This window comes from Lynx canadensis, chromosome A1, assembly GCF_007474595.2.
Source record: "Lynx canadensis isolate LIC74 chromosome A1, mLynCan4.pri.v2, whole genome shotgun sequence".
In the NCBI taxonomy this organism is placed as follows: domain Eukaryota; kingdom Metazoa; phylum Chordata; class Mammalia; order Carnivora; family Felidae; genus Lynx; species Lynx canadensis.
In genome coordinates this window covers 144,542,235-144,556,009 of record NC_044303.2, presented here as the reverse complement: position 1 = coordinate 144,556,009, position 13,775 = coordinate 144,542,235, and the positions used below count along the sequence as shown (strand labels likewise).

Below are 13,775 nucleotides of genomic sequence, written 5' to 3'. Positions count from 1 at the left end.
AAAATGTTCTATGAACAATAAGCCAAAGGTACAAAGCCTAAGGCACGAAGAGAGAATGAACTAATTCTTAAAAAATGTTGACTGCAGGTAGGTGAAATCTAATTAAAATTAAAAATTTTTCCTAATTCAAATTTTAAAAAGACCAACCTATTATAGTAGACTAGGCAGCCAATATTCGTATGGTCAGTTTAATCAACTCCAAGTGACAGATCAGTTTTACAAGCTAGTAATAATCTATGTGAAGTGCTGGTGTGCTGTTTTTTGCTTTGTTTTATTTTGATTTTAATGTAATTTCATGGAATTGTTTCTCCATATCTTTTAATTCCTGCTATTATTTTTTAAAGCCTATATATAGGTTCTCAACAACAAGATAAAGCAAAAGGTTTAAAAACGTTCCTCTTTACTTATATCAAATTACTCTTGTCGTTCTAAGGACAACCAAAAAATGGGGATTTATCACAAATAGAAACTATATGCTTGCTTCATTTTAGAAAAGAAAAGCTGATTATTAGATTATCTTAGATTAGCCAAAATTAAGAAAGCCAGTAGAAACTTAATTACAAAATATACTAAATATTTGGCCAAAATTAAACAGTATCTTTAATTTCTAATATATAATCATTAGACATTTATATAATAAGAATAATAAGGGTAATTTCCTTAGTGTGACATTCCAATCACCTAGTATTTAGGACCTATGAATAACTTCTAATTAAATAAATGAATACCATGCTACTATCATAAAATGTTACAAAATGACTATATTATCTGTCTGATTTCAAAATGTGGTGTTTATACAAAAAATCCTCATTTCAATCTAGCAGTTTTACAACAAAGAATAAGTCAAATTATATAAAAACCTGAGTATATTAATTTGATGACTGTCATATACAACTTTATTTCTTTGCCTATTAGTAGAGGAGATCCTAACAATTGGCATGATGCTTGGTAATTTGATATAAGCAAGTTGTAATGTACATGGTAATTATTTAATTTCTTGTGACTTTTATTTGAAAAAAATAATTGGAGGTTTTCCATTTAATATTTTGAAGAACAATAATGTAAATTACATTAGAAATATTTTTTGATTCAGAACTTAGAATTGTACCTGATGTTTATAGGTAGCTAAACCCTTTTTGCAAGTTTTAATATTGAGAAAAGTGCTTGGCTTTGAGTTGTAAGGATACAGTCTGGAAAAATATGTAAATAGAGTAGTTCATAAACAAAATGGTATCAATAAAGATTTTAAATGTTATTTTGATTATCATTGCTTTTTATTTATTTCAAATACTAATGATAAATATTTCAACATAATCTCAGGAGAAACTGTGCCACATGTTACTTTGAGTAAATAGAAAACTAAGAAACAATAACTTCTGATGCAATTCACATCCCAATGTGCAAAAAATATTTAATAGGATTAAAGTTTGTTGAAGGTCATATTTATTTTACTTTTTTAATGTTTATTTGTTTTTGAGAGAGAGACAGACAGAGCATGAGCAGGAGAAGGACAGGGAGAGAGGGAGACACAGAGTCCAAAGCAGGCTCCAGGTTCTGAGCTGTCAGCACAGAGCCCCAAGCTGGGTGGAACCCATGAATGGCGAGATCATGATCTCAGCCAAAGTCAGACACTTAACTGATTGAGCCACCCAGGTGCCCCTGTTGAAGGCTATATTTAGAAGAGCTCTTAGTCTTCCATCAATCCTAAAAACATGTTAGGGGCTAAGGTTGCTTGAGTTAGTATGCAAAACCATCCTATGGGACTTTTCACTCTATTAAGTGGACTATATCACTGGGATCCCAATGGTAAGTCACAGATGTTTTCAACAGGAATCAGATATGTATACATGTGCTATATTTTAACTTAACGTAGAAGTATAATTTAACTTTAATTTCAAGGTATGATGACACTTCATTAGTTTTACAGGTACCATTCTTAGTTACTTGTGGCTAGGATTTCCAAAGAGTACAGCTAATACTTATTCACAGCAAAGATAATTTTGGGGAGAACATAGGGCAGTCCTAGTTACAGAGACAAGTGGGGACAGTGTCCTATCCAAGCAGTGTCCAGGCAAGGTGGTGAACACCTGCCTGGCATATTCTTTGGTGGAGATGTACGCATCAGTTATCCAGTACCTGAGCCATTTAAAATCTCAAATGATAAAACTACCCTTGTTCCGCTTAAATATTCACTATGTTGGGGCGCCTGGGTGGCGCAGTCGGTTAAGCGTCCGACTTCAGCCAGGTCACGATCTCGCGGTCCGTGAGTTCGAGCCCCGCGTCAGGCTCCGGGCTGATGGCTCAGAGCCTGGAGCCTGGAGCCTGTTTCCGATTCTGTGTCTCCCTCTCTCTCTGCCCCTCCCCTGTTCATGCTCTGTCTCTCCCTGTCCCAAAAAAAAATAAATAAACGTTGAAAAAAAATTTTTTTTAAAATATTCACTATGTAACCTTATAATAATTTGATTCCCATGTAGCTTGTTTAAAGGGAAGAATGGCAAAAAAAATGGGGCACCTGGATGGCTCAGTTAAGCGTTTGACTCATGGGGCGCTTGGGTGGCTCAGTCGGTTAAGCGGCTGACTTTGGCTCAGGTCACGATCTCGCGGTCCGTGAGTTCGAGCCCCGCGTCGGGCTCTGTGCTGACAGCTCAGAGCCTGGAGCCTGTTTTGGATTCTGTGTCTCCCCCTCTCTCTGACCCTCCCCCGTTCATGCTCTGTCTCTCTCTGGCTCCAAAATAAATAAACGTTAAAAAAAATTTTTTTTGAAAAAAAAAAAATAAACGTCTGACTCTTGATTTTGGCTCAAGTCATGATCTTATGGTTTGTGAGATGGAGCCCCAAGTAGGGCACTGTGCTGACAGTGTAGAGCCTGGTTGGGACTCTCTCTCTCCCTCTCTGCCCCTCCCCTGCTTGCATACATGCACACACTCTCTCTCTCAAAATAAATAAATACACATTTTTTTAAATAAAGGAAGAAATTAACTTGTCAGGATGATGACAATTGTATTAATCATGTTTTTTAATTTTGTTTATTTTCTGATGCTTTGATATCTTAGGGCCTTGTTGACAGTGGATGGACTGCCCCTCCCAAGGTTAGCTAATTCCTAGAGATAGAAAATAACTTGCCACAGAATGTGGCAAACCAACCAATGTATGCATTATGTATGCAATGCATACACAATGCAATTATGTATGCAAACCAACCAATCCAGAACCCATATACTCCAAATAACTCCTTTATCAGCCTCTCACAGGGCTCTCTCACTCAAGGCAACTACCCGCCTGCCCTAATCAAGCCAGGATCAGGTACCAAACAACCAGAGACAGCTCCTACACCTCAGAAACCACCAAAATTATTCAAACTAGCCAATCCTAAGCCTGCTTACCCTGCCTCATTCATTCTTACAGAAACCATAATGAAGGGTCTTTCCCAAGTTTTCCCCTTACTACTCTGCCTCCAGGCAGACCCTGGTACTTTCCCACATTGGCCCTATGTGATGTAGAACGCTTGCCTCCTCTTGGGAATTTTAAGTAACAAACTACATTTTTCAATACAACTGTCTCCTGATCTCTTGGCTTCAACATATGTGAATAGTAATAAAACCTACATTTTAAAACAAGAAGGCACAGTCTTCTTGGAAGTCACGATTCTAAATAAAATAATGGTTAAGTTTATATAGCCTTGTTTAGTGCCAATATTCCTTAGCTCTAAGTCACATTTCTAAGTCATTTCTTTTTTTTTTTTTTTCAATGTTTTTATTTATTTTTGGGACAGAGAGAGACAGAGCATGAACGGGGGAGGGGCAGAGAGAGAGGGAGACACAGAATCGGAAACAGGCTCCAGGCTCCAGGCTCCGAGCCATCAGCCCAGAGCCTGACGCGGGGCTCGAACTCACGGACCGCGAGATCGTGACCTGGCTGAAGTCGGACGCTTAACCGACTGCGCCACCCAGGTGCCCCTCTAAGTCATTTCTAAGTCTCCAAGGTAAGAGGACCAGATCTGGACGATAGTAAATCCACTAAATTTACTGGAGCTGCCCATTGGCCTTCCCATGGTGACAACCTATCTCCTTGTATACCTTCTTTGAATGTCTACAATTCTTTTTTTTTTTTTTTAAGTTTATTTATTTATTTAAGTAATCTCTACACCCATTGTGGGGCTCAAACTCATGACCCCGAGATCAAGAGACACACACTATCCCCCCAACCCCTGACTAAGCCAGCCAGGCCCCCCTGAATGTCTACACTTCTTAAAGGGAAGGCCAGGAGAGGAAAATCTGGCAAGAGTAGCTAACACAACAAATCACAACAAAAACAATTTAAAAGAATTTCAATTAGCTGAAACATTGGATCAAAGTATAAGGATCATGAGTAGGCTACATTTAGTTTTTAAAAATCAATTGCTTAAGATTAGAAAATCAATAATTTACATGGAAAAACTCTAACAGTTTTAGTTAGATACTAAGTTAACAAGTTTGTCAGGACTCCTAACAAAGCTAAGACTATATTGTTAAAAGATTAACCAGTTTCTACTAGTGAATCTTACTACTGGTAGAGCAAATCTGAAATAGTTTTTTAATTCTAGATAGCACATCATACAATATATATGTAAGAAGATAAAGATAATAAAAAATCTAGGAAAAAAACATTAAAAGAGGTGAAAGAATTGATATCATTTAGCCAGAAGATAAAAGACTCAATTGAGATTAAATAGCTGATCTTAAATACGGAAGGGACTGAAACACTTAGTCCAGAATCCTCCAAATTAAGATAAACTGGCACCAGAAAATTCAAGTCACAGAAATATATTAACGCTTTAGTTCCTAGAGCAGTTTATCTACGGAAAACTCTGTCCAAGGAAGATATGAACCACATTTTTTTGGAAACAGGCAGAGGATGGATGTTTATCAGAGATTTAATGAGATTCATTTTAATGAAAAATCTTTAAACTCTTTTTAAAGATTGAGACAGTCTATGTATTAACAATTCTAGATTCAGTGGGAAAAGTTGAAATTAATGATTGAACTTACATTTTTAGACTTCAATCACATACATGACTTCTTAGTTTTATTTTCATATTCAATAAGTATTGGTTATAGTGGCAGAAATTTAAATTTTGATTGTCAGGCAAAAACACTTTCCAAAGGTTCTTCTTACCAATTTCAAAACAAAAAATTGCTATTCTGTACCTGCAACTTTGAGTCCTATTAATATGGAGAATTTGGGACGCCTGGGTGGCTTGGTCAGTTGAGCATCCAACTCTTGATTTTGGCTCAGGTCATGATCTGGCAGTTTCTGAGACTGAGTCCCACGTTGGGCTCTGTGATCACAAAACAGAGCCTGCTTAGGAGTCTCTCTCTCCTCTCTCTCTCTGCCCCTCCCCAGCTCATGCATTCTCTCTCTCAAAATAAAATAAACATTTTTTAAAAACCTGGAAAACTTTAAAAATGCTAATTCTTTTAAAATAACAACAAACCCATTCATGTTAGAATAAATAACTATATTTTCTAAAATATACTTAGTGAAAAGAGTGGTATTGTTTTATGGTTTCACAAATCCCTTTAATCCTTGGCTTAATAGAAAACAGCTGGATTGTCCTGTTTCTGCATTCAATCTGTTATAATACGTTGTTTTAGTTGAAACATATGAAGAAAATATGGCTTCACACAAATGTATAATTGTAAAAGGAAGAAATAATGGGCTTTTCAGATAATTGTGGATAGTCTTCTTTGATACTATACTTAAACTTGGGTAAGTGGTAGTTTCTCAAAAGTTTAGCTATAATGTGGAATCTGAAACTACATCAATGAATTTTCATATTCTATTACACTATATTCACTGTACTATCTTGCAATTTGAATGGATTCCTTACTCATGCAAGGTTTTATAATATCATGGACTAGTCATTTGGAAAATAATGAATCTTTGAGTTATTCAGATCTTCCAAATATTGACACATTTTATTACAATACATTATGTTATATTAAATTACATTAAAAATAACATTTATTAATATTGCCACTGATATCAGAAAAAAAGTCTTTAAGCATTGGGAATTGTCAAGTTCACAATGATGGATTCAAGTTTATTCAAATTCTAATTTTTCATGTAAAAGCTCAGGTTTTGTAACTGGCAACAGATACTGTCAGTTTTTTTCCTCGAAGTGACAAACTTGCTTTGTTCATTTTTGAGAAAATATTTGCCAAATACCCAAGACTGAATAATTAGTCTGTCAGTTGTTCTTTCCAGGAAATATTTTTCCCATGAAAAAAAATGACTAGCTCTGTTTGCAACATGGGCTTTTCTTTAGGACAACCACTGAATTTCAGTATACAGCAGAACTATTCTGTGTTTACCTCCCATTTTGTCACACAGACTACATTAAAGAGGCAAGATGTTAATAAATGTTCAATAATAATTTTTGCTGAATCATTGATGATACTTCTAAGTCTTTTTTTTTTTCCTTTCTAATGTGAGTGTGTGGCAGTGGAGAATATGATTGCTAACTGATGCTATGAACTTGATTTATACTAAGACATCAACAGTTTCACCCACCATTGTTTTTCCAACATCATCGTATTTACACGAAACAGGGAAATCTTGTTTTTTGTGTGTGAAATAATAACAATTTCACAAATGGTTTTGACCTCATGAATCTCCTGAAAGGGTCTCAGGGGCACTGAGGGGTTTGTGCGCCACACTGTAAGAATAACCGGTCTAAGAAAATTACTGAGGTTTTGTGTTACCCGTCCATCCATCCATCCATCCCATTTGTTAGGGGCCTATTCTGACCAGACATCATATAAAAATGAATAGTTTCTTCCTCTAAAACAACACAGCTGAGAACAAAACACAAACCTGTAAAATAATTATAATCCAGCAGAGAAGGTACCTCAGGAGAAAGCCCACAGGTCTGCCTGGGGAAGTCATGAAAGACTCCTTAAAAAACCTTGGTTTAGGGGCTGAGCTCAACAGGCTCTGTGAAGAGGTCATGGCTCTCTACTTTAATCCAGAGTTTTTGATCATCTCTTGAATTCACAAAGTAGCAAAAGACTCTCACAGTCAATATTTCGGTTAAGATTTTCAAGCTCTTATTACATTCCTTCATCCCAAGGAAAACATAAAGAAAAAAGCAATGACCAGCCTTAATGAACATTCTGTAGTGGCAAGCAAGCCCAGAAGAGTTCAGCCACCAGATTTAGTCAGACTGATTCGTTTCTTAGGCAGAAGCATAGAAACAAGAACCTCCCTACAGGGCAGGAGGCTGAGTGGGCCCCTTTCAAGCCCTGTTTTCTCTCTTCACTGATGGTGGGACTGTGGAAATAGTTATATTATTGAAAATTATGTAATAATTAAAATATGTAGTAAAGTAGCAATTACTTAGAGAGTCTTTAAGAAACTGGTCCAGTTAAAAAAAAAAAAGAGCACCCTTTCTAAAGTTAGAGTAGGAGGTGAGTGAGTTAAGGGACAGGCAGATGGGGTTTTCAAGCGTTCTTTCCAAGTTGGTATAAAAGAGCAATATCAACAAATAACTGAAAAGTATAGTTACACGTGGCCTCTGTCCTATCTTGTTTGGGTTAGTAGCACCATTTGACCTTCTGTTACCTAGCAAACAATATATTCACAGTGTGCCTGAGTGGCTCAGTCAGTTAAGCATCCAACTTCGGCTCAGGTCATGATCTTATGGTTCACGGATTCAAGCCCTGAGTGGGGTTCTGAGCTGACAGCTCAGAGCGTGGAGCCTGCTTCGGGTTCTGTGTCTCCCTCTCCCTCTATGCCCCTCCCCTGCTCACACTCTGTCTCTCTCTCTCAAAAATAAACATTAAAAAAATTTTTTAATTAAAATATAGATTCGCTAGATTCTTCCCTCTCTCCCATACTCTCCATTCAACGAGCTTAAAAACTCTTACAAGTTCTCCCTTTGTCACCTTTTTCCTCTGTTTCTTGAGCATTTCCATCTGCTTTTGCTACCACCTTAATTCAGGGCTTCATCTCCCTTAACTTCAAGAATTCCATATCTTATAAACACCTTTCTAACACTCAAAACCGGTATTAAAGCTCCCCTACTTAAAATGGTGCAATGAATGATTCCTATGGCCTAAGAGAAAAGGAGCCAGCTCCTTGGCTCAGAAAATGAATCTGGCCCCTGCCTCAGTGCCCAGCCTCATAGTATGGTGTCTTTATAAACTTTTTGAACAGGTCAGATAAGTCTCTTCCCTCACTTAGAGTGCCTCTGCGCGTGTGCCTCTGTCTGAAAGACCCTTCCCTCTCTTACTCTACCTAGTGAATCTTACTCATTCAAGACACACCTTTAAGTGTTTTCTCCCAATTAGAACAAAATGCTGTTGCCACAACCTGGTGTATAGTTCCATCACAGGAGTTACAGCAAATATCCAACTTATTGTCTACAGATCTCTCTTCCTAGATTTTAAGATCCTTGAGGCAGAAATCATTTCTGAATTATTTGCACAGCTTCAGTCCATCAGACATCAGTTAAATGCCTGCCTCTTCCTTCCTCTCAGTATTCCTATTAAGCCCTGAAGACACAAGTGACTGGACAAATCGAGGTCCCTGCCCAAAGGATGTTAGATACAAAGAAGGGAGAGAAGCAATCACAGTCACAAGTAAAAGAATGACACTGGTGTGGTACACTGGACACTAGAACAAAGACCCTGAGCTCCTGCTGCTGAGGTCCCAAGAACTCCTAGATCCTGCCCGGCTTCTTCCAAGACCTGGTTATCAGGTGGTCTTGGTTTCATTTATTCATTATACTCCCATTTTCTAGATAAAAAGTTCTTCAGTGCTACTATCTTCATCTTTCTATCAGTGAACTTTTCCTTGCATTGATTCACAGATTTATTATTATAAGCAGATTGTAGGCTCTTACTAGGCAGGCTCATACCTTAAATTTCAAGATGAGAGCTAGGGCATTTTTCTATATATTCACTAGGTACTTAATTTTTATAATTACAAGGAAAAACCCCAAGATTTTAACTCCAACAAACAAGCAAGTAAGCAATCTGTTGTGAATAATATTTAACAATTTCCCACTTGGTAAATGAGTATATATCTGACTAATTAGTAATGACATCACTTTTACAGGGCCATATCAACCATACTTTTTTTTTTTTTTAATGTTTATTTTTGAGAGAGAGAAAGACAGAGTGTGAGCAGGGGTAGGCAGAGAGAGAGGGAAATACAGAATCCAAAGCAGGCTCCAGGCTCTGAGCTGTCAGCATGGAGCCCAATGTGGGGCTTCAACTCACGAACCATGAGATCATGACCTGAACCAAAGTTGGATGCTTAACTGACTAAGCCATCCAGGCGCCCCTCAACCGTACTTTTCAAAGCTCTGATTTTTTTTGAACAATTGGATCTCGTACCAAAGTCTCTTCTAGGACCAGGATTGCTCTGCCAAACTTGGGAAATAGCCCTTGGATGCCATGAGTTCTCAACACCAAACATTAGACTTGAGAACCTGGAGGGGAAAAATAAGTTATACTTCCCAAATATTTTCCTATGTATACAAATGCATATAATGTCATATAACTTTACATAAATAGGATACCAAACATCTGTTCTGCAGCCTGCAAGATAACATCTTTCCATATTGATAAATGTAGAGTCTCACTGTTCATATAGCATTGTATTGCATTCTCCTACATTAAGGCCTTTTTATAATTATTTATTTATTTATTTTTAATGTTTACTTATTTTTGAGACAGGGAGAGACAGAGCATGAACAGGGCAGGGTCAGAGAGAGGGAGACACAGAATCTGAAGCAGGCTCCAGGCTCTGAGCTGTCAGCACAGAGCCCGACGCAGTGCTAGAACTCACGGACTGCGAGATCATCACCTGAGCCGAAGTCGGCCGCTTACCCAATGAGCCACCCAGGTGCCCCTATAATTATTGTTTATTAACTAAGTTATGAAGTGTCTGTTCTTTTGCCCATTTTTAATTGAGTTGTTTAGCTTCTTTTTAAGAATTAGTTTATAGGAGTTCTCCAAAGATTCTGAGTATGAGACCTTTGTCAGATAGGTATTAATGGAGTCTTTTAACGAGAAGTGTTAAATTTTGATAAAGCCTATTAACCCATTTTTTTCTTTTTTTTAATGTTTTATTTATTTTTCAGAGAGACATTGAGCAGGGGAGGGGAGAAGAAAGAGGGAGACAGAGGACCCGCAGCAGGCCCTGTGCTGATGGTAACGAGGTCCATTCAGGGCTCTAACTCAGGAACCCTGAGATCACGACTTGAGCTGAAGTCAGACACTCAACAAAATAAGTCACCCAGGCACCCCAATCAATTTTTTCTTTTATGATTAGTGTTGTGTTATGAGACATCATTGCCTTGGATGTAGGGGAAATAGGAAAAAAATTGGAAACATCTGACAATTTTATATGTCAATTATACCTCTACAAAGCTGTAATTAAAAAAAGAAATTGTTGCCTACTCCAAAGTCACGAAAACATTCTCCTTCATTCTCTTCTAAATCCTTAATTTTAGTTTTCACATTTGGACCTAAGATTCAAGTCAAATTATTATTTGTGTATGGTATGAAGTAGGGATCAAAGTTATTTTTTTTCCATGTGAATATCCACTAATAATTTATTTTCAACAGCATACATTTTATAATTCCCTTACATATTTTTGTTCCCAAAAACAATTTAAAATACAGCTCTAAATCTTTTTTTTTTAGTCTTTCAACATTTTTTATTATATCATTAAAAGTATCATTTATAAAATTTCCATTTTTTAAAATTAGGATATAGAGATGAATTAGAATTTGTACCTTGACTCTATAAGGCAACTGATGAATTCTTTGTTTTGTTTTGTTTGTCTTTTCAAAACTTCTTTTTATTTTATTTTTTTTAAATTTATATCCAAATTAGCATATAGTGCAACGATTTCAGGAGTAGATTCCTTAGTGCCCTTACCCATTTAACCCATCCCCCCTCCCACAACCCCTCCAGTAACCCTCAGTTTGTTCTCCATATTTATGGGTCTCTTCTGTTTTGTCCCCCTCCCTGTTTTTATATTATTGTTTCCCTTCCCTTATATTCATCTGTTTTGTCTCTTAGAGTCCTCATATGAGTGAAGTCATATGATTTTTGTCTTTCTCTGACTGACTAATTTTACTTAGCATAATACCTTCCAGTTCCATCCACGTAGTTGCAAATGGCAAGATTTCATTCTTTTTGATTGCCAAATAATACTCCATTGTGTATATAAACCACATCTTCTTTATCCATTCATCTATCAATGGATATTTGGGCTCTTTCCATACTTTGGCTATTGCTGATAGTAAATACAGCTTTAAATCTTAATCTAAGTGATACTCAGCTGATAAAGTTCTCAAAATATGGGGCGCCTGGGTGGTGCAGTCGGTTAAGCGTCCGACCTCAGCCAGGTCACGATCTTGCGGTCCGTGAGTTCGAGCCCCGCGTCGGGCTCTGGGCTAATGGCTCAGAGCCTGGAGCCTGTTTCCGATTCTGTGTCTCCCTCTCTCTCTGCCCCTCCCCCGTTCATGCTCTGTCTCCCTCTGTCCCCCCCCCCCAAAAAAAAAAAGTTGAAAAAAGTTCTCAAAATAAAAGAATTTTGCCTTAAGATTAATATTTTTAAAACTATTATCAAGGGTCAAATAATCAAGTAGCAAAAATAATCTTCTGGACAAATGAAATTTTATTTAAAACCTCATTGAAATGCAGTTCATTTAGAAAATTTGTAAACTAAGCTTTACTTTTTATTATAATTTTAAATTATTCTTCATTCCAATTGTTAAAATTTTGTAATTATAAAATTTTATCTTTTGTTTTTGGCAAACAACCATAGAAAGTGAAGTTTTAGGTATTATTTGACAAATAGGACTGTATTTAGTTGGAGCTAAAATTTAAAGTGGAAATATAATTGTCTTCTTTAAATACTTCTATGTCTACAATGTTTCATGTTATACTCCTCACTGTATTTATCTACAATGGATATGATCATATGACAAGTCTAAAAGAAGGGAACTAACCTTGTCTGTTGAGTACTTACTATGCGTTGAGCATTGAGCTAGATCCTCTATTACATGAATCTCAATCTTCATAACAACTACAAGAAAATCCTCATTTTCCCTCCATTTTATAGATAAGGAAATCAAGATTCAATGAGGTTAAATATTTCCAAAAATCTATAGCTAGTAAGGGACAGAGATGGGGCTGTAAGGGAAGTCTATCTGAATTCAAAATTATATTTTCACTATATACCACTTTATCTTCTGGGAGAAAATGGCTGATAAACCAAGGCAAATTACATATCTTAGGACATTCATTAGTAAGTTTCTTTTTAATAAATGAAAGAAGTACATATTTTTCTGAATACCTTGCTCAAGACTAAGCCACATACTATAAAGGACAGTTAAGAATGCACCCTTACCATGAAGGGCTTTATAACCTAGCTGAAGAAATATAACTAACATGTATGACATAATTAGTGAACAATATTAAATAGTTAAAATTAACTGTTAAAGGAAGGTCTGGAGACCATTGATGTTGCAGGCATTTTTGAAATGAAGCACTGAAGGTCACTGAATTGACTTTTAGAGTAGGTTACATTGTGGATGGTCTTTAAGAGTAAAATTCAATAAAGTTGCATGTAAGAGGCCCCTGGAGGTTTCTAATTTGCAAGAGGCACTTATAAAAGCATTCTTCAGCAGAAATACTCAGAGCATCTCTGAGTAGAGTGTGAACAATGAAGACATGAAGAACAAGTTTCTGAAGTTCTAACAGTAAAATAAGAGCCTGAACTAAGGTGGTGCTGGTGAGAAATGAAAATCAAATGATGTGTCACTAGGATTAAAATTCTACTCTTCAAGCTGCTCTGGAAGATAGTGTGAAGGTTCCTCAAAAAATTAAAAATAGAACTACCCTATGACCCAGCAATAGCAGTGCTAGGGATTTACCCAAGGGATACAGGAGTGCTGATGCATAGGGGTACTTGTACCCCAATGTTTATAGCAGCACACTCACCAATAGCCAAATTATGGAAAGAGCCTAAATGGCCATCAACTGATGAATGGATAAAGAAGATGTGGTTTATATATACAATGGAATACTACTTGGCAATGAGGAAGAATGAAATCTGGTCATTTGCAGCAATGTGGATGGAACTGGAGGGTATTATGTTAAGTGAAATAAGCCAGGCAGAGAAAGACAGATACCATATCTTTTCACTCATATGTGGATCTTGAGAAGCTTAACAGAAGACCATGGGGGAGGGAAAGGGGAAAAAATAGTTACAAACAGAGAGGGAGGAAGGCAAACCATAAGAGACTCTTAAATACAGAGACCAAACTGAGGGTGGATGGGGATGGGGGAGATTGGAAAATGGGTGATGGGCATTGAGGAGGGCACTTGTTGGGATGAACACTGGGTGTTGTATGTAAGCCAATTTGACAATAAATTGTATCATAAAAAAAAAAGAAACCATGTGGCTAAATAAAAAAAAAAATTATGCTCTCCAGTAGTATTGTACTCACTATAGATAAAATATTATGATGGAAATAAAGAATACAAAATACATACACAGTTGCCAGCATGCTCCCAACAATATGGAAATGTTAGATCCATCTAATTTAATCTATATTGTTTTCAGTAAGTGGATTTTATTCTGTCATGAGAAAGGTGCTCACCTGTGTGAAAGTTAGAACATTTTTAAAGCCCTCTTACTCTTCTGTAATTTCTGAAATAACCAGTTCTCCGGGAAAAAAGAAAGAGGGTGCCAGAGTTTTGTTGAATCT

The 13,775-nt window shown here is 36.8% G+C and overlaps 1 protein-coding gene across 2 annotated transcripts in view; it reads right to left on the bottom strand.

Annotated features, from left to right (window-relative positions):
• Positions 1 to 9,287: 9,287 nt before the first annotated feature.
• Positions 9,288 to 13,775, bottom strand: part of FAM151B (family with sequence similarity 151 member B) — a 40,370-nt gene continuing 35,882 nt past the window's right edge. Inside the window, exons 6-7 of one of the 2 annotated variants that reach the window (XM_030323788.1) lie at positions 13,668 to 13,775; positions 9,288 to 9,475 (exon numbers count right to left, since the gene is read on the bottom strand). In XM_030323788.1, coding sequence (XP_030179648.1) covers positions 13,679 to 13,775 — 97 coding nt within the window. In that variant the 3' untranslated portion in view covers positions 9,288 to 9,475; positions 13,668 to 13,678. Of the gene's footprint in view, positions 9,476 to 13,448 lie in introns of those variants that run through there. The other variant, XM_030323778.1, reaches the window with a different exon arrangement.